Source organism: Macaca mulatta, chromosome 11 (genome assembly GCF_049350105.2).
Source record: "Macaca mulatta isolate MMU2019108-1 chromosome 11, T2T-MMU8v2.0, whole genome shotgun sequence".
NCBI classification, from domain to species: domain Eukaryota; kingdom Metazoa; phylum Chordata; class Mammalia; order Primates; family Cercopithecidae; genus Macaca; species Macaca mulatta.
In genome coordinates, this window is record NC_133416.1 from 128,690,606 (window position 1) to 128,711,957 (window position 21,352).

General features: G+C 43.7%; 1 protein-coding gene across 11 annotated transcripts in view; it reads right to left on the reverse strand.

Annotated features, from left to right (window-relative positions):
* The window catches only part of ANAPC5 (anaphase promoting complex subunit 5), a 47,018-nt gene that overhangs the window by 14,230 nt on the left and 11,436 nt on the right, over positions 1-21,352 (reverse strand). For 6 of the 11 annotated variants that reach the window (XR_013401596.1, XM_077955494.1, XM_015152987.3 and 3 more), the window contains exons 5-11: positions 20,645-20,711; positions 16,460-16,561; positions 14,705-14,895; positions 10,482-10,563; positions 9,711-9,800; positions 7,131-7,273; positions 5,900-6,035 (exon numbers count right to left, since the gene is read on the reverse strand). Coding sequence is in view for 9 of the 11 variants with exons in the window: in XM_077955494.1 (XP_077811620.1) it covers positions 5,900-6,035; positions 7,131-7,273; positions 9,711-9,800; positions 10,482-10,563; positions 14,705-14,895; positions 16,460-16,561; positions 20,645-20,711 (811 nt within the window). In the remaining 2 variants the exon portion in view is untranslated. Of the gene's footprint in view, positions 1-5,899; positions 6,036-7,130; positions 7,313-9,710; positions 9,801-10,481; positions 10,564-14,704; positions 14,896-16,459; positions 16,562-20,644; positions 20,712-21,352 lie in introns of all 11 variants that reach the window. The other 5 variants (XR_013401595.1, XM_015152986.2, XM_077955495.1 and 2 more) reach the window with 1 other exon arrangement.

Sequence of the window (21,352 nt, forward strand, 5' to 3'; positions counted from 1 at the left end):
AATACAGGCATGTGCCATCATACTCAGCTAATTTTTGCACTTTTAGTAGAGGCAGGGTTTTGCCATGTTTGGCCAGGCTGGTCTCAAACTCCCGGCCTCAAGCAATCCACCCACCTCAGCCTCCTCAAGTGCTGGGATTACAGGCATGAGCCAATGTGCCCAGCTGACAAATTACTTTTGGGTTTTTTTTGTTGTTGTTGTTTTTATTGTTTGTTTTGGTTTTTTTTTTTTGAGACAGTCTCACTCTGTCGCCTAGGCTGGAGTGCAATGGCGAGATCTCGGCTCACTGCAACCTCTGCCTCCCAGGTTCAAGCGATTCTCCTGCCTCAGCCTCCCAAGTAGCTGGGACTACAGGCACACACCACCATGCCCAGCTAATTTTTGTATTTTTAGTAGAGACAGGATTTCACCATGTTGGTCAGGCTGATCTCAAACTCCCGACCTCGTAATCTGCCCACCTCGGCCTCCCAAAGTGCTGGGATTACAGGCTTGAGCCACCACACCTGGTGACAAATTACTTTTAATCTCAGAAAAGATAATCACAATTAATGTTGTGGCATATCTCCCATGCTTCTTTTATGCACATAAACTGAAAATATATAATTATTCCAAAAATAATTATATATATATTTTTTGAGACAGAGTCTCACTGTCTCACCCAGGCTGGAGTGCAGTGGTGCGGTCTCAGTTCACTGCAACCTCCACCTCCCAAGTTCAAGCAATTCTCCTGCTCCAGCCTCCCAAGTAGCTGGGATTACAGGCATACACCACCACACCCAGCTAATTTTTATATTTTTAGTAGAGACAGGGTTTCATCATGTTGGCCAGTCTGGTCTCGAACTCCTGACCTCAGGTGATCTCCCCACCTCAGCCTCACAAAATGCTGGGATTACAGGCATGAGCCACCACGCCTGGCTTACATATATTTTTATAAATTACTTATAACACTGTTTACCACATGGTAGGCATCCAATGAATATTTGTTGAATGAATAAATCTTTCAATGTCAATAAATACAGATCTGTATCATCATAGTATTTTATCGGGTAAATCAATTATGGTACATGAAAATAATCTCCTAGTTTTTGATATTTTGGTTATTTCTAATATTTTCCATTTAAAAAATGCTACAATGAATATCTTGGTGCACACAGCTTTGCATACTTGTCCAATTATTTCCTTAGCATAAAACCTTAGAAGTAGGCTGGATGCAGGGGTCACGCCTATAATCCCAGTACTCTGGGAGGCCAAGGAGGGCAGATCACTTGAGGCCAGGAGTTTGAGACCAGCCTGGCCAACATGGTGAAACCTCGTCTCTACTAAAAGTACAAAAAAACTAGTCAGGCGTGGTGGCATGCGCCTGTAATCCCAGCTACTCAGGATGCAAAGGCAGGAGAATTGCTTGAACCCAGGAGGCAGAGGTTGCAGTGAGCCGAGATCATGCCACTGTACTCTAGCCTTGGCCCCAGAGCGAAACTCTATCTCAAAAACAAAACAACAACAAACAAACAAACAAAAAACCTTAGAAGTAGAAATGACAGGCACTTTTAAGTTCCTTGAGATATATTACTAAATTACCCTATAGAAATGTACCAAGTACTTTCATACCAAAACTCTATGTGCTTTTCTTCCCCTAATACTGAAGTATCTTTGCTTATATAATTGGTGAAAGTAGTACCTTAACTGCTTTAAATTTAATTTCAATGACTAGATTGAAATGTTTTCATGTTTTTGGGCCATGCTTTTTCTGTGAATATACATTCATCACTTTTTTAATACTCTTATATTGTTGGGATGTTTATCTTTTTTTTTTTTTTTTTTTGAGACAAGGTTTTGCTCTACTGCCCAGGCTGGAGTGTAGTGATGCAATCTCAGCTCATTGCAACCTCTGCCTCCTAGGCTCAAGTAATCCTCCCACCTCAGCCTCCCTAGTAGCTGGAACTACAGCCGTGCGCCACCACACACCACATCCAGCTAATTTTTGTATATTTTGTAGATACGGGGTTTCGCCATGTTGCATAGGCTGGTCTCAAACTCCTGAGCTCAAGTGATTTGCCTGCTTCAGCCTCCCAAAGTGCTGGGATTACAAGTATAAAGATAAACAGCGCCCAGCTGGGAGGTTTATCTTATTGATCCTGAAATCTTTTCAATTTGTCTCAATCCTTTCATGAGGTAATGCTCTTTTTGTCTACATAGAAGCTCAGGCCACAAGTGGACTTTTATTTGAAGTGAGTAAGCAGAAATTACATTGAATTACAACAAAAGATCATTATTCCTGTGATTTTAACTGGCCAGTCTCACCAATTATTTTCATGACTGCCACACAGAGTCGGGCATGGGGATACAGATCCTGCAGTATCCCCCAAAAACATTCCCACTGTGGCCTACAATTCCTGAGACTGAGAGAGGAATGATATAAGATGAGCTAGAATTACACAGAAAGAGAAAAGGAGAATGGTTATCTTAGAGAAGGAATTCACTCTACTTCCTCTGGGTTGCAAGAGGAAGCTCAGAAAGCAGTTCTGAGCTCCATAACTTATTTATAGGCTTACCAAAACCCCAATTACTCCCATACCACAAAACAAAGTGCACCATGAAATTGACTTGGAGGAAAGTTTCAGAAGCAGATACAAAAGAAATAAAAGAGTAACTGGAGACTCATGATAAAGTTGCCTTCTCTGCAGCTGGCCAAACTTAATTTCACAGGTGCGAGTCTAACTTGTCTAATTAAAAATGTGACAGTCATCAGCCCAGTAAGTATATATATCCACATGGCTGATGTTCTAAAACTAGAAAGATCTAAGGCAAGATGAAGAAAAGGGTAAAGGACTGACTTAAAACAAAAAGGCAGCTACCTTCTAGTTGTGTACTAAAAGGCTTCCTAACACACCCTGGCTGTTGAAGCCAAACAATGATTGGATCAGCAGGTTTTTCACATAAGCCCAGAGGTGAAAGGGGGATGCAGATGGCATTACTAATAGAGACCCAAAGAGCATGGTTACTTTTTAGGGTCTTACTCCCAGGAAAAAAACACAAAATTCTAACAAATGGCCTTGGACAAAGTTACAAAGCTAAAGAATTGAGCCACAAGGCACTGTGACTCACACCTGGAAATTCTAACACTTTGGGAGGCCAAGGCAGGAGGATCACTTGAGGCCAGGAGTTCAAGGCCAGCCTGGGCAACACAACACAGAAAGATTCCATCTCTAAGAAACAAGAATTAAAATAATTAGCTGGGTGAGGTGGTGTGCACCTATAGTCCCAGCTACTGGGCAGGTTGAGGTGGAGTTCAAGGCTGCTGTGAGCTCTGATTGTGCCACTGCACTCCATCCTGGGCAACAGTGAGACTCCATCTCTTAAAAAAATAAAAAATACACTGGGTGTGGTAATCCCAACACTGTGAAGCTGAAGTGGGAGGACTGCTTGAGCCCAGAAGTTTGAGACTAGCCTGGGCAACATAGTGAGATTCCATCTCTACAAAATGATATTTTAATTAACTGTGTGGTCGCATGCTCCTGTAGTCTCAGCTACTGAGGAGGCTGAGGTGGGAGGATCACTTGAGCCCAAAAGGTTGAGGCTGCAGTTTGCTGTGATTGCACCACTACACTCCAGCCCTGGTGATAGAGCGAGACCCTGTCTCAAAAAAAATTAAAAATTGGCTGGGCACGGTGGCTAACGCCTGTAATCCCAACAATTTGGGAAGCTGAGGTGGATGGATCATTTGAGATCAGGAGTTTGAGACCAGCTTGGCCAACATGGTAAGAACCCATCTCTACAAAAAATACAAAAATTAGCTGGGTGTAGTGACACACACCTGTAATCCTAGCTACTTGGGAGGCTGAGGTAGGAGAATCACTTGAACCCAGGAGGTGGAGGTTGCAATGAGCTGAGATCGCACCATTGCACTCCAGCCTAGGTGACAGGGTGAGACTCCCTCTCAAAAAAATAAAATTAAATTAAAAATAAATTTAAAATTAAAAATAAAAAAAAAGAATTGAACCAAGACTAAGGTTTTTGAAAAGTAGTTTTCTATTCTAATAGTAAAAAATAATAATTTTCCCAGGCACAGTGGCTCACATCTATAATCCTAGCACTTTGGGAGGCTGAGGAAGCAGATCACATGAGGCTAGAAGTTTGAGACTATCCTGGCCAACATGGTGAAATCTCATCTCTACTAAAACTACAAAAATTAGCCGGGTATAGTGGTGTACACCTGTAGTCCCAGCTATTCGGGAGACTGAGAAACGAGAATTGCTTGAACCCCAGAGGCGGAGGTTGCAGTGAGCCAAGATCATGCCACTGCACTCCAGCCTGGGTGACAAAGCAAGACTCTGTCTCAAAAAAAACTAAATATTGGCCAGGCATGGTGGCTCATGCCTGTAATCCCAGCACTTTGGGAGGCCGAAGTGGGTGGATCACGAGGTCAAGAGATAGAGACCATCCTGGCCAACGTGGTGAAACCCCGTCTCTACTAAAAATACAAAAAAATAGGCTGGTGGCATGGTGATGGGCATGGTGATGGGTGCCTGTAGTCCCAGCTACTTGGGAGGCTGAGGCAGGAGAATGGTGTGAACCTGGGAGGCAGAGCTTGCAGTGAGCCGAGATTGAGCCACTGCACTCCAGCCTGGGTGACAGAAAGAGACTCTGTCTCAAAAAAAAAAAAAAAAAAAAAACACCTAAATACTTCAATATGTTCACCAACTCATTCATTACCAGATGCTCCTCTTATCCATGGCACCAGGAAAGAAAGTGAAGTGATGTTAAAGAGGTGCCAGTGCCACAAAGAGGGAAGAAACAAGCGAGAGACAAACCTGCAACATTCCCGGGGGGAAGGCAACCAGCCAGCCCTTTCAACCTCAGAAAACACAGGCGGTGCTTCCCAGGCACGGGAAGAAACCAGCTGGCAAAGCGCCATGGAACCCATCAGTCAGGGCCCATCCACCCCTCAGTTTACACAGCCATGTAAGAGACTGTAAAATGCTAACATGTTTGCTATAGGGAAGTATTTCTAGACCTCTGAAAGGAGTGGAAATCACTCAAAAATCTTTAGGCTGCAATTAGGGAAATATTGAGTATTATGATGCAATCTAACAGTAACAGGTATCACAAAGAGGAAGAGAAAAATATGATCAAGGAAACGTCTGGATTGCCACGGCAGTGTTTAGTGAGATGGAGGGCTTTAGATAAAATAGCTTTCCCTGACTCTTTCCCATGAAAGAAGACATTTTGAACAAAGGGAAGATAAAGCCTACAGTAGCAGAAGAGATACACTAATTGATCCCATATAAAGAGAATCTCGTCAGATTACTTGGGCTGGAAGTCATCAAGATTATGTCCCATTCCCACTGCTCTTTTTTAGAGTCAACCAGGTTTGGGTTGGAAACCTGTCTCTGACATTTATGGGTGTTGGATACAGGATTTAGCTCCCACGACCTCAGTCTTTAGTTCTGTGAAACAAGGATAACAACAAACCTGAGCCTATGAAGTGGATTCTATAAGACAGTACACATAAAATAGGCACAGGGACTGGCACAGAAGAAATTTACAACCAACATTAGTTACTATGATCTCAGCTATACTTCTATTATACTCTCCTCTCTCCTAAAACACACAAACCTCTACTACCTTAAATGTCAAAGAATCCTATTTATTTCCTTAGTTACATGAAACTGGCTGACCTCTTAGAATTCCCTTCACTGATGCCAAAAAAACACCCCAAATTCAAACAACTTTGCAGACTCCACACTTGGTCCCCTTCCACTGGTGGGGTTTCACTCTTTCAGCCACATCGTTGAGCAGACCTGTCCAACACGTGTCCAGTGCTTTCCTCAAGCACTAGAGGAGAGAAATGGTAGAGCCTCCATTGCCCCAGAAGCACGTGGCCCGGCCACCTGCCTACCTGCTCCGCGTGTAGCTCTGCGAGGTGGCAGAGTGCGACAGCAAAGGACTCCGTGTTGTTCTGCTGCACGCCCGCATTCACCGCCTCCAGGCTGTTCATGCTCAGCAACATCTGGGCCTGTTGCAGGGCCATGGTGCTGGGTGGGGAGAGGGAACAGGATTTCCTTTCAGCAGCAGACCTGGCTGCCCTTTGGCCATGCCCGTCAGCTATCTTGAGTGGAGGCGTAAAGTCAAACACCTCACAGGCTCTGGCTTTCTTGGGAGCAGCTGCCTCCCAGTGCCAGCAACCCTGCCCTCAGGATAAGAAAAGCAGAAAAGCATCCTGGATGTGCAGCGCGAGGAGACACGTAGTGGTTAGGGCACAGCTGGGAGTGCGTGCTCCCAGATCCCCCCGCCCCCACCCCATGGTCCCTGCAGTCATAGTATGTTAATTAGTTTTCACGGGTGAATTCAGACCCGATGCCATCCTGGCACAGGCTGCTCTGGCAATGTAAGCAGTGGCCAGTGTCTGCAGCTGTTTCAGAGCACATCGTGCCAAAAAATTATCTGAAATACAAAAACAAGACTGGTAAAAAAAGGCACTTCCTTTCATTACTGAATTCCTAGAAACAGACTGTCTAAGAGAGGGGTGAGGTAGCAACAGAACTCCAGGATTAAAATCCCGCAACAAAGTTTACTTCCAGGCTAAAAGTGGCTAAATGGGAAAGTACGCAAGAAGCTGAAAATATTCCACAGAAAACACCTCAGTTAACAGAAAAGCAAGTTTCTTTACATAATAGCTTTGGGGTTCAGGTGACACTCAACTAGAGCAACCATGGATCATGCCTGCTATGAACAGGAAGAAAGGTTCCTGTCACAGAGCAGAGGAGCCCGGTGCTTGGAGTCAGATGACATGGGTTTGAGTCCTTTCTCTGTCACTTGTTAACTGCGTTTGCAATCTCGGGTAGATCAGATGTGTGAACCTTGGTTTACTCTCCCAGCATGGAGATCACCCACCCGTTACCTCACAGAGTGGTTGGGAGGAGTAAGAAGGAACACGCATGGGAAAAAACTTTTCAGTCTGTGCAAAATACAAAATGTTTTAGACTATAAAACATTTTGTCTAATCCCCTGCAGGAACAACGTCTGCCCAAGGCGGGTAAATCTTGTATGTACGGCCTTTCACAGAACCAGTTTGCTAGCTCCTGCTTCTCTCTAAAGGATTTACACCCCCAGGGCCTTGGGAGACCTACCTGCGGCCATACAGCCTCCAGATGGCCGTTTTCTGTGCGATGCTGATATCAATGAGCTCTGACAGGCTGTGTTTCCAGTGCAGGAGGTCGGAGTCCTTTAGGGCATCCATCAGCTTGTTTGCCGTCTTCCCAGCAAAAGCTCTCTGTTGAACAAGGGACTGTATTCCCAGGGAGGCGAGGTACTAAGGGGACAGATATACCCACGACCCAAGATAGAGATTACATGACAGAATTTGTTTTGCTCTTCAGAAATGTGGTGGATTTCACATTTCAGCACATGCACAGTGACAGCACTATTTAAAAGGAAAGTACCTATAACCTGGCCTTAACCCTGATCCATACGAGATGTGTTCCTGAAAAACTGGGTCTGGGAGAGAGGCAGAGGGTACACGGGAAAGAGCCAGCAGGGCTTTAGCATTAGATGGACCTGGACTTAAACACTGCCTCTGCTACTTACTGTGTGACTTAGGGCCAGTCACTTAGCTTCTTAGCTAAGCCTCAGCTTCCTCATCTGTAAAATGGGCATCAAACCTATCATAAAGAATTATCGTAAGGATTACAATGAAATAATAGATGTCAAACAGTGCTGTGCACATATGTAATAGGAGATCAAAAAAGGATGCCTATCATGAGCAACAAAATTATCTTGTCATTAACTTTTGGTGTCATCTTCAAGGATGAAAGCTCAACTAAAAAATGCCAGCTTAGGCCGGGCGCGGTGGCTCAAGCCTGTAATCCCAGCACTTTGGGAGGCCGAGACGGGTGGATCACTAGGTCAGGAGATCGAGACCATCCTGGCTAACACAGTGAAACCCCGTCTCTACTAAAAAATACAAAAAACTAGCCGGGCGAGGTGGTGGGCGCCTGTAGTCCCAGCTACTCGGGAGGCTGAGGCAGGAGAATGGCGTAAACCCGGGAGGCGGAGCTTGCAGTGAGCTGAGATGTGGCCACTGCACTCCAGCCTGGGGGACAGAGCAAGACTCCGTCTCAAAAAAAAAAAAAAAAAAAAAAAAAAATGCCAGCTTAAATTCATGGCAAAAATTGTAGTTAAGCCTACACTTAGTTCAAGGAGCCACTTTTGTCATTATAATCAATTCTGTATGTATAAGTTTCTTTCCCAGGTGTGAATCAAAGGACAAGCTACAGATTTGTTTTTTGGTTTTTGGGTGTTTTTTGAGATGGAGTCTTGCTCTGTCACCCAGGCTGGAGTGCGGTGCCGCAATCTTGGCTCACTGCAACCTCCGCCTCCCTGGTTCAAGCAATTCTTCTGCCTCAGCCTCCCAACTAGCTGGGACTACAGGCGCCCGCCACCACGCCCGGCTAATTTTTGTATTTTTAGTAGAGACGAGCTTTTACCATACTGGTCAGGCTGGTCTCAAACTCCTGACGTCATGATCCACCCGCCTTGGCCTCCCAAAGTGCTGGGATTACAGGCGTGAGCCACCGCGCCAGGCCCAGATTTTAAAGTGTATACATTAAATTACTACACATAATTACTTTCTATTTTACCAAAGTCTGTCACAAACTTCATAAGACAGAATGCTTAAGCAGTCCCACTGCCTATGGTCTAGTTTTCAATAGGTGTTTCTGAGAATAAGGTTCTCCAAGCTTGTGCTTCCTTTTTTTTTGAGATGGAATTTCATTCTTGTTGTCCAGGCTGGAGTGCAATGGCGCAATCTCGGCTCACTGCAACCTCCGCCTCCCAGGTTCAAGCGATTCTCCTGCCTCAGCCTCTTAAGTAACTGGGATCACAGGCATGTTTCACCACACCCGGCTAATTTTGTGTTTTTAGTAGAGACCGGGTTTCACCATGTTGGCCAGGCTGGTCTCGAACTCCTGACCTCAGGTGATCCACCCACCTCAGCCTCCCAAAGTGCTGGGATTACAGGTGTGAGCCACTGCGCCTGGCCAGATAAGTCTTTTCAATGTCCCTCTGTGTATGTCATTGAGGACTATAATTCACGGCCTTCCCTATCACTCAAAACGAGAAAGGACAAATCTGCCTGTCAGGTTTATTGGTTCCTGGCTTTGTTTATTGTTTAAAACAAGGATCAGCAAACTTGTTCTATAAAGGGCCAGAGAGTAAATAATTTCGATTTTTCAGGCCACATTTGGTTTCTGTCACACATTTCTTCTCTGTTGTTCATTTTTTCCCCAATCACTTAAAATTGTAAAATCCACTCAGCCTGAAGCCCCTAAGTAGGCAGAAAGCCAGATTTGGCCTAAGGGCTGGAAAGTTCACCAATCCCTGGTTTAAAAATAAGCCTTTGCTAAAATTTTTCTAAGTGACTATGTGCTAAAATTAATGTTGCTCAATAAACTAAACAACAATCTCTTATCAAATTGGTAAAGGGAATTTCCACAGATGTTATTAGGATACAGGGAACAGAGAAAAACCTACCACACAGAATTTTGTGGTCTGATTAATAATTAAAGTCATATGAAACTGCCAAGAATAAAACCACACTTTGAAACCCATTCTAAATCTATCGCTGGTTAATGACAGAGGTGGGCAGAAAAAGAGACAAAGGCTCGACCATTTATGGAAACAATCTCACAGCACAGAAAGATGAGCCTTACCGGTAACCCAAAATGTACTGCTTTCTTCACCGAATGCTCCAGCAGAACATAGCTATCGGATCTCTTCTGCCCCAGCACATAAAGCCAGCTCTGGCAAGAGAAATCATCAAAATATATCATAACAATGGCAATGGGCTGATGTTCTAGTGAAATATCAATGTGGTCATAAGAAGGAATTTAAAAGGGACAAAATGAATCCTCTCAGATACTCTTTCAAGAAATATCAAGAATCTCAATGAGACCTGTCAAACATATCAACACCATTAAAGCCAGGCTGAAATAAACGAGTCATTGTTCTGCTTCACCTGCCAGCCACTGAGGGGCAGGTGTTTCAGAAAAAAATCATGAAGCTCCTAGATGGCCTTTAATTGAGAAATAAGATTCTCAGGTGCTTGTCAAGTAGCTTCTGTGTTCCACTTGTGCTTGGTGATTTTGCTATTACAGGACTACATCTCACCCAGTTACTAAGTGTAGCATATATCTTTTGTTAATGCCAGTCCTAAATGTGATAAAGGTTTTTTCTCTTCTTTCATGGCAAGTTGCATTAAACTTTGTAGACCAGATATATGCCAAAAGCAACACAGATGTCATGAATTAAGAAAGATAAGTAAAGCTAGGTTGCCCTTTCTGAATTCCCATGACCACCTAACTTGTTTCCTTTTACTGCTGAAGATCTCTGCTCCAACTGCAAAACAACCCAATTCAAATGGGGCCTTGTGAAGGCCAACTCAACCCGTGAACAAAACTCCCAAGACCAGAGGACGGCCTCACCAAACAATGCTGGAGACACACGTGATCGTTGGACTCCTGGGCAATCCTAATTGCCTCCTGCAGGGCGAGCTCTGCCTGTTGACTAATGACAGACTAAACATTAATATCTCATTAATAATCACAAACATGCATAAGCAACCATAGCAGGAAGTCATGTGTACACAGTCATCCAAGTGCAGGTCTCTGGGTTGGAAGCTGTAACTATTTCTGGGCTTATTCTCTCAGAGGCATGCCCCAACCCCAGCAGCAGAAAACACTGACAGTGGAAATATAGGACATGTCTCTTCTAAGGGGAATTTCTACGAAAAGGGCATAAAGCAAAGACTTTTATCTCTGCTCCTAAGACGTTTATTTTAAAGGTGCACTGCTGAGGGGAGGGGCAAGGAGAGGACATAATATTTTACTTTTCATGGCATTCCCTCCTACATTATTTGAACTTTTTTCTTACTATGTGCATTTGTTACTTTTATCATTTTTCAAAATCACTTTTTTGTTTGTTTTTTAGAGACAGGGTCTCCCTCTGTCACCCACATTGGAGTAGAGCAGCGCAATCCTAGCTCACTACAGCCTCGAATTCCTGGGCTCAGGCGATGGACCTCAGCCTCCCGAGTAGCTGGGACTACAGGCACTCACCACCATGCCTGGTAGGCTAATTTTTATTTAAATAGATAAAGAGTCTCACTATGCTCCCCAGGCTGGTAAACTCCTGGCCTCAGGCGATCCTCCTGCCTCAGCCTCCCAAGTGACTGGGACTACAGGCTCACACCACCATGTTCAGCTAATTTTTTTAAAGAGATAAAGTCTCACTGTGTTCCCCAGGCTGGTCTCCAATTCCTGGCCTCAAGCGATCCTCCTTCTTTGGCCTCCCAAAGTGCTGGGATTATAGGCATGAGCTATAGTGCCCAGCCCAAAGCTAGTTTTAGAAAGTATTTTGGGGATTCCCACTTCTGTAATATTTTTTTCCTTTAAATGTCTGTTCAAATATTAAGTTGGCAGAGATCAAGGAGGGCTGATCTGCTACCTTTATATTTAAACAGAGATTTACAAATTGAAGGAGTGAGTGATCTATGCATGTATCTGGAGTAAGAGTGTTACTCAGGAAAACAAGAGCAAACAAGAGCACTTTGCCATCACTTTCTAACCTCTTATCTTGGCCTATCACTACCTGAGATATTACAACTATGCTTAGCATTGTTTATTCCCTACCTCCCCTGATATAAGCTCTATAACAGGGTTTTTTTTTTCTTTTTCACTGCTGTATCCCTAGTACCTATAATAGTGCCTAGTACACAGTAAATGCTCAATAAATAACTACAAGGATTTTCAAGAAATCCTTTTAGCTAAGTGACAAAGATTTACACAGGCCCATAGATCCAGGACCAGAAACAAAGAAGGCTGGGCCTGAATAAATTAGGAATTAAGGAAAATGTACACATTAATAAAAATCTACCTTTCCTTGTTTATATTCTGTGCAATTAGCTGTCTACCCATTGATAATACTGTAAACATAGACAAATTCTGAGATGGGTGCAGTAGCTCATGCCTGTAATCCCAGCACTTTGGGAGGCCAAGGTTGGAGGATCACTTGAGACCAGGCATTCAAGAACAACCTGGGCAACATAGCGAAACCTCATCTCTATATTTTTACAAATAAAAAGAAGAAATTCTGTTCATCAAAGTATTATTTGTGGCTAGGCACAGTGGCTCACGCCTGTAATCCCAGCACTTTGAGAGGCCGAGGCAGGTGGATCACCTGAGGTCAGGAGTTTGAGACCATCCTGACCAATATGGTGAAACCCCATCTCTACTAAAAATATAAAAATTAGCCGGGCGTAGTGGCACGCACCTGTAGTCTCAGCTACTTGGGAGGCTGAGACAGGAGAATTACTTGAATCCAGGTGGCGAGGCTGCAGTTAGTTATTACAAGATATCATGGAATGTCGCAAAAATCATGGAGTTTTTTGGCGCCTTAAACATTTTTGGGTACAACCATCAATCTGATGTTTGAATACCCTTAATAACATCTTTGGTCTAGGCCGCTGCACCCCACTGATGCCTTCCTCAGAGGGTTCAATAAGGGGAAACTGTTTCCTTATAATGAGCAGAAATATTTTGTCCTTTAACTTACACTTAATTACCAGCTCTCAATCTTCTCCCGTAGCCATACCCTCGATCAATCTAAGCTCTTTTCACATGACCTTTTACTACATAAAGATGTCCAACACATGCTTGGATAAGTCATTTTTCTCCAGGCTAAACAACTCACATCCCTCCCACATTACTTATATGATATGGCTTTGAATGTCTCAACACCCTGAGACTGTTCCCCACACAAGCTTCAGCTTGTCTGTGTCCCTTTTAAAACCTGACAACTGGGTGGGCCCAGTGGTTCATGCTTGTAATCCCAGCACTTTGGAAGGCCAAGGTGGGACAATTGCTTGAAGCCAGGAGTTTGAGACCAGCCTGGGCAACATAGCAAGATGCTATCTCTATGAAAAATAATTAAAAAAAAAAAAATTAAGGCCAGGTGCAGTGGCTCAAGCCTGTAATCCCAGCACTTTGGGAGGCCGAGACGGGTGGATCACGAGGTCAGGAGATCGAGACCATCCTGGCTAACACGGTGAAACCCTGTCTCTACTAAAAAATACAAAAAACTAACTGGGCATGGTGGCGGGCACCTGTAGTCCCAGCTACTCGGGAGGCTGAGGCAGGAGAATAGCGTAAACCCAGGAGGCGGAGCTTGCAGTGAGCTGAGATCCGGCCACTGCACTCCAGCCTGGGTGACACAGCGAGACTCCATCTCAAAAAAAAAAAAAAAAAAAATTAGCTGGGTATTGTGGTGCATGCCTGTAGTCATAGCTAGGAGGCTGAGAGGGCTTGCTTGCTTGAGCCCAGGAGTTTCAGGTTACAGTTAGCTATGATCACACCACTGCACTCCAGCCTGGGTGACTGAGTGAGACCTTGTCTCTTAAAAAAAAAAAAAAAAAAACCTGACAACCAGAAATAAAAAGAATTCCCTAGGTGCTGCCTGACACACAGAGAAAGGGATAGACGTCTCCATTATTGAACTGTGGACACTATACTCCCATTAATACATGCTATAGTCTGTATTCAAGGATGCCTATAGCAAACACTATACTTCTCTCAACTGGTAAAAAACCACAGGGCAGGTGGGGGGGCAAAGGGATCTTTGAATTAGTAATTTCCCACCTTTTGCCATTATTTACATGATTTTATTATTTCCAAGATAGTCTCCATGTTTGAAAGTTGTTTTATCTACTTAATTCTATTTACTAAAAAATAATTGACCAATTTTCCTATTTCTATTCATTAAAAACACAGGCATATCGAGGCAACAGTATAAACCAGTGTCACCTGACTGAGCGGCCTGAATTCTATCTGAAAGCAAACGTGACTTTTAGTAATCCTATGTAGTCTTTCATCCAGCAAAGGCACAACTGCCTTCTGGCTTTTTGAAATACGAAAAATAGCTTCTGCATCCCCATTTTTACCTCCAAAAACTCCTTTAGGGACTCTCTGGCCTAATGACCTAATTTCCTTTCCACTGAACGGCCTGTTGTTCTTAGAAGTAATGAAAGAGGCCAGGCACTAAGATGGCAATGTTAAATAGTGACACTAGAGGGCAGACTATTTAGGCAGAAGGTTTTCATTAACTTTATTCCAGTGCAAAAAAGGTTCCCTCTATGGAAGTTACTGACTAGTCCAGGTTAATGAGTTTCTTTCTTTTCTTCTTTTTAAAAAATACATTTTTAAAAAACGCATCACAATTAACATTTCAGAATTCATTTCTTCCACTTCTTTTCCCTTTTCTTTTCTCCACAAAATAGCAAATCTTTTTTTTTTTTTTTTGAGACGGAGTTTCACTGTTGCCCAGGCTAGAGTACAATGGCGTGCTCTCGCTCTCAGCTCACTGCAACCTCCGCCTTCCGAGTTCAAGCCATTCTCCTACCTCAGCCTCCTGAGTAGCTGGGACTACAGGCGCCTGCCACCAGGCCTGGCTAGTTTTTGTATTTTTAGTAGAGATGGGGTTTCACCATGTTGGCCAGGCTGGTCTTGAACTCCTGACCTCACGTGATCCACCCACCTCGGCCTCCCAAAGTGCTGGCATTACAGATGTGAGCCACCGCGCCCGGCCAAATAGCAGATCTTTTATTGTTATCAGTTTCTTCAATTTGCGCAAGGACGAAAGTCTATAAACTTACTAGTGACCGAAGCGGCAGTGCAGGGCAGCAAGATTCAAAGCGGCGTATCTCAAGCTCCGGCCATAGCCCTCTTCCCCATTACTTTTGCTTTCGGCTCCAGTAAGAATCAGACGATCAAAATAATGAAGGAGACTGTGTGTTGAACTGAAAACATCTTGGACACGGAGGTTGTTTAAGTAGCTGAGATAATGCTAAAACAAGAAATAATCAATGTATTTTAAATGCTGTAAATACATCTTGTGTAAGACAACTGCAGAGAGTTCCACTGGCTACAAACACTAGTGTATACCATACCCTTGTAATAAGATGGTCATAGTTTAGCTTAATCTTCTCCCTAGAGGCAGAATAAAACAGCTTCAAGACACATTCCCCCTAGAGGGAGTCCACAAATTAAAAATGGGAGTTCCATTAGTATTTGTGTCAGTTTTATCTCAAATATACGCCATTATGTCACTGGTCACACGAGTGATAGATGAGAATACTGGGCCTTACCTAGTTCAAATATTGAGGAAAACTTAGAGTTCAGAATTAAAGATCCTAAAACCTGAATTCATATACAAATTATAAAATTAAGTTTTATTAATGTACAAGTTAAAACACACTGAGACTTACTAGCTTACTAAGTTAATTATTTTCTACTTTTTTTTTTTTTTGAGTCACCGAAACTTTCCTAACAGGCAGATCTCAGTTACTAGGAAGCAAACTAGATATATTTCTACACACAAAGTCAGATGGAAAATCCAAATACTATTTAAGAAAATTTCCCGAGTAAAAAATCCATTAAGGAATGTAATTATCAGAACTTTAAAAATAAACACTGACAAAAGAAGAGAAAGGAAAAGAGCTTTTCAGCCTCAAAACTGTCATTTGGGCTGGGCGCGATGGCTCACGCCTATAATCCCAGCACTTTGGGAGGCTGAGGAGGGTGGATCACCTGAGGTCAGGAGTTCGAGACCAGCCTGGCCAACATGGTGAAACCCCATCTCTTCTAAAAATACAAAAAATGAGCCAGCATGGTGGCAGGTGCCTGTAATCCCAGCTACTCGGGAGGCTAAGGCAGGAGAATCACTTAGAATCTGGAAGGCAGAGGTTGCAGTGAGCCAAGATCGCACCATTGCATTCCAGCACAGGTGACAAGAGCGAAACTCAGTCTCAAAAAAAAACAAACAAACAAAGTTTTTTGCATCAGTCTAGTATATTATCTCCAGTCTAAACTTTACAACATCAGGGAGATGACTGAAAGAGAACATCAAGAGTTTGAAGAAATCGCCTATGGCCCGGGGAGGGAGGGAGGAGCTTTGCAACCTATACCAAGTTGTTTGCCTGCCAAGAACATGATTTCCTTCAAGAACCTGGGCCAATGGGCTGATCCTCATTTGCAAAGCTACTCAATATAAAAAGTAGCCTTGGCTGAGCGCAGTGGCTCACGCCTGTAATCCCAACACTTTGGGAGGCCGAGGCAGGCAGATCATGAGGTCAGGAGATCAAGACCATCCTGGCCAACATGGTGAAACCCTGTCTCTACTAAAAATACAAAAATTAGCTGGGCGTGATGGCACGTGCCTGTAATCCCAGCTACTCAGGAGGCTGAGGCAGGAGAATCGCTTGAACCAGAGTCGGAGGTTGCAGTGAGTCAAGATCATGCCACTGCACTTCAGCCTGGCAAGAGTAAGACCCATTTCCAAAAACAAACAAACAAAAAAGTAGCCTTGTCATTCCTTTCTAACACAGCAACAAATTCTGGGAAAGACTCACCGCTTCAGCAAAATCAGGATTAAATTTCAACAAATTGTTTAACTCCTTCTGCAAGGAAGCTGGAGTGAGGGCCTTAGTCTCATCATTCTTTAGCAAAGAAGCCTGAAATTTAAAAATGATAACTCAGTAGAAAGAAAGGGTCAATAAACATATGAAAAGATATACTAACTAGCATCACCTGATTATTTTCTTTCCTACAGGGGTCCCTTCAGGCTCTGGCCCCTCATCTAGCCAGCCTTGGCTGGTCTCCCCTCACTCTAGGCACACTGAAGGTGGACCCTGCCACATGCTCTCCTCTTGACCATATACGAAAACACTTTCCTCTTCCAGAAACACCAAGCCTCCCACCCATCACTCCCCAGCCATATACTACCCAAGGCTGAGCAAACCCACGCCCACGCCTAGCTCATCCTCCAGGCCACCTGCTTCTGTCACCTTCTAGATGAGGTGAGATCCTAAAAGCCCCTCCATGCTCCCATAAGCCCTCTGCATTTACCCTTCCTGTAGCACTATCAAACTACAGTAAAATTGCCAATGTAACCCCACCCCAGACTGTAAGCTCCTTCCAGGCAAGTAACGTGTTTGCTTCTTTTCCAGTGCCTGTATGAGGCCTTATAGGAGCCAGGTGCCTTGCCCCAGCCCTACTTATTTGTTTCATATGGATAATATCAGCAACAATTATATAACATATGTAGAAAGTTAGCTACAAATTAAATGTTTACATTTAACTGGGTTATAGACACTTTACTCCAATTTTACCTAGATGAGTTTTTCTATAAGTAAAGTAATTTCTTTTTTTTTTTTTTTTTTTTTTTTTTTGAGACGGAGTCTCGCTCTGTCGCCCAGGCTGGAGTGCAGTGGCGCGATCTCGGCTCACTGCAAGCTCCGCCTCCCGGGTTCACGCCATTCTCCTGCCTCAGCCTCCCGAGTAGCTGGGACTACAGGCGCCCACAACCGCGCCCGGCTAATTTTTTGTATTTTTAGTAGAGACGGGGTTTCACCGTGGTCTCGATCTCCTGACCTTGTGATCCGCCCGCCTCGGCCTCCCAAAGTGCTGGGATTACAGGCGTGAGCCACCGCGCCCGGCAGTAAAGTAATTTCTAAGGGCAGGGTGTGGTGGTTGATGCCTATAATCCCAAAACTCTGGGAGGTAGAGGCTGAGGCAGGAGTATTGCTTGAGCCCAGGAGTTCAAGAACAACCTGGGCAATATACTGAGACCTCATCTCTGTTTAAAAATAATTTCTTAAAAAAAAATTTTTTTAAGTAAAAATAATTTCTAATTCCATTGTTAATTTATATCATTATAGAAAATTATTGGCCAGGTGTGGTGGCTCACACTTGTAATCCCAGCACTTTGGGAGGCCAAGGCGGGCAGATCATGAGGTCAGGAGTTGGAGACCAGCCTGGCCAACACAGTGAAACCCTGTCTCTACTAAAGATACAAAAAATTAGCCGGGTGTGGTGGCACGCACCTGTAATCCCAGCTACTCGGGAGGCCGAGGCAGGAGAATCACTTGAACCCGGGAGGCAGAGGTTGCAGTGAGCTGAGATCGTGCCACTGCACTCCAGCCTGGGTGACAGGGCAAGACTGAGTCTCAAAAAAAAAAAAGAATTATTATGTAGGTGTAGTAGGGGGAAAAATTATTCCAAAAATATAGAAAACCTACAGAAGAAAACAAAAATCTTCTGCAATCCCACTACCAAGAAATAACACTACTAATACTTTAGTGTATATTATCGAGTCTTTGTTCCGTGTGTGTGTGTGTATATATATATGTTACATATCATATTCTGATTTTGTTAAAAATATGTGTGTAGGTCAGGCGCGGTGGCTCAAGCCTGTAATCCCAGCACTTTGGGAGGCCGAGACGGGCGGATCACGAGGTCAGGAGATCGAGACCATCCTGGCTAACACGGCGAAACCCCGTCTCTACTGAAAAATACAAAAAACTAGCCGGGCGAGGTGGTGGGCGCCTGTAGTCCCAGCTACTCGGGAGGCTGAGGCAGGAGAATGGCGTAAACCCGGGAGGCGGAGCTTGCAGTGAGCTGAGATCCGGCCACTGCACTCCAGCCTGGGCGACAGAGCGAGACTCCGTCTCAAAAAAAAAAAAAAAATGTGTGTATACACATTATATAAATTTACAATACACCCTGTATTGTAAACATATATTGTGTATACACATTATATTTTTAATAAACTCACAATATGTTTACAATACAGGGTGTATTCTAAATTTATATAATGTATACACACACATTATATTTTTAACAAAATCAGAATATGATCTGTAACTTTATTTCCTGTTCTTTTCATTTTATATTGTAAACTTTGTCTCATCATCAAATATGATTTCTTTTTTCTTTTTTCTTTTTTTTGAGACAGAGTCTTGCTCTGTCACCAAGGCTGGAGTGCCGTGGCACGATCTTGGCTCACTGCAACCTCTGCCTCTCAGGTTCAAGCGATTCTCTGGCTTCAGCATCCCAAGTAGCTGGGATTACAAGCGTCCACCATCACATCTGGCTGATTTTTTCTATTTTTAGTAGAGATGGTGCTTCTCCATGTTGGCCAGGCTGGTCTCAAACTCCTGACCTCAGGTGATCCACCTGCCTCTGCCTCCCAAAGTGCTGAGATTACAGGCGTGAGCCAACGCGCCTGGCCTGAAAATATGATTTCTAAACCAAATCCAAAACCTAAACTTTCACTGTCACATTTATCGTAAATGCTTTTTTCCAAAGTATTAGAGCCCAAGAACACCTTTGCTGTTTGCCTTTTAATTTTTTTAATTTTAATTTAATTTCCTTTTCAGAAGGAGTCTCGCTCTGTCGCCCAGGCTGAAGTGCAGTGGCGAAATCTTGGCTCACCGCAACCTCCGCCTCATGGGTGCAAGTGATTCTTCTGCTTCAGCCTCCAAAGTAGCTGGGACGACAGGCACATGCCACCACACCAGCTAATTTTTGTGTTTTAATAGAGCCGAGATCACACCACTGCACTCCAGCCTGGGCCACAAGAACGACACTCCATCTGGGGGGGAAAAAAAAAAAACGCTGTGGAAGAAAACAGGTAGGAGAAGATAATTTGACTTTCAGAATAAAAATTGAAAGCATCTCCATATCAGGACTTGTTTTAGCATAATTAACAGGCAAACAGGATGGGTGTGGCGACTCATGCCTGTAATCCCAGCAATTTGGGAGGCCAAGGCAGATGGATCATTTGAGGTCAGGAGTTCAAGACCAACCTGACCAACATGGTGAAACCCCCATCAGGAGATCGAGACCACAGCGAAACCCCGTCTCTACTAAAAATACAAAAAAAATTAGCCTGGCGCAGTGGTGGGCACCTGTAGTCCCTGCTACTCAGGAGGCTGAGGCAGGAGAATGGCATGAACCCGGGAGACAGAGCTTGCAGTGAGTTGAGATCACGCCACTGCACTCCAGCCTGGGCGACAGAGAGAGACTCCGTCTCAAAAAAATAAATAAATAGGCTGGGTGCTGTGGCTCACGCCTGTAATCCCAGCACTTAGGGAGGCCGAGACAGGCGGATCACGAGGTCAGGAGATCGAGACCATCCTGGCTAACACGGTGAAACCCCGTCTCTACTATAAATACAAAAATTAGCCGGGCGCGGTGGCAAGCACCTGTAGTCCCAGCTACTCGGGAGGCTGAGGCAGGAGAATAGCGTGAACCCGGGAGGCGGAGCTTGCAGTGAGTGGAGATCACACCACTGCACTCCAGCCTGGGCGACAGAGTGAGACTCCGTCTCAAAAACATAAATAAATAAAAAATTAAATAAATAAATAAATAAAACAGAAATATTAATTGTAGAATCAAGGTAATAGGTATGGGTAATTACATACACTGTTTTTCAGGCTCTCTTTATGTTTGCAAATGTCTATAATAAAATGTTGAGAGAAGGGAAGCAAGTCTTTTAAACCACAGGGTTTTAGGCTGTTAGTCACATACCATTACTAAATGAACCTTGATTATAACTTTAATAGAAAAATAAAATCACACACAAAATAGGAAGGGGCACAGAGTTACAAGTGCTTCATTAGTGAAGCAGAGGGGACCAAGAGTAAAGGCTGACACCGATTCACTAACAAACCTATGCACATAACGGGCCTATGCCATGACACACATCACAGGACTAAAACAGAAGTTCATGAAAAACTACAGAATTCACATACCTGTTGAGAAAGAAAAAATTCTGCTTGTTTTTGGGACAGAGGCCCACTGCAAGATACCTCCTCTTCTCTGGAAAAAATAAAAAAACAAAAAGAGTAAAGAATTATACATAAGTGAAAATGATAACATTTATAAAATCAAATGGATTCTTGTATCAAAAGAGTTCAAAAAATTTAATTCTCTCCTCAGAACTAGGAAAGAAAAACTTAAAAAGTGATGTTGAGATCAATGCAGTGAGCCCAGAAAGAAGCCCTGGCATGCACGGTCAAATGGTTTTTGGCAACAGCGACAAGACCATTTGATAGGGAAAGGACAGCCTTTCCAACCAGTGATGCTGGGAAAACTGCACATCCACATGCAAAGGAATGATGGTGAGTCCTTATCTAATACCATAAACAAAAATTAACTCGCAAAGACTCAAAGACCTCAATGTGAGGCCAAAAACTATAAAACTCTTAGAAGATCTTCCTTCCACCTGCTAGTAATAAAAAATAAATAGTACATTTTTAAATTAAAAAAACTAAAAACTCTTAGAAGAAAACATAGAGTAGGCCAAGTGCAGTGGCTCACGCCTGTAATCCCAGCACTTTGGGAGGCCGAGGCAGGTGGATCACAAGGTCAAGAGATCAAGACCATCCTGACTAACATGGTGAAATTCCATCTCTACTAAAATACAAAAAATTAGCCAGGCATGGTGGTGTGCGCTTGTA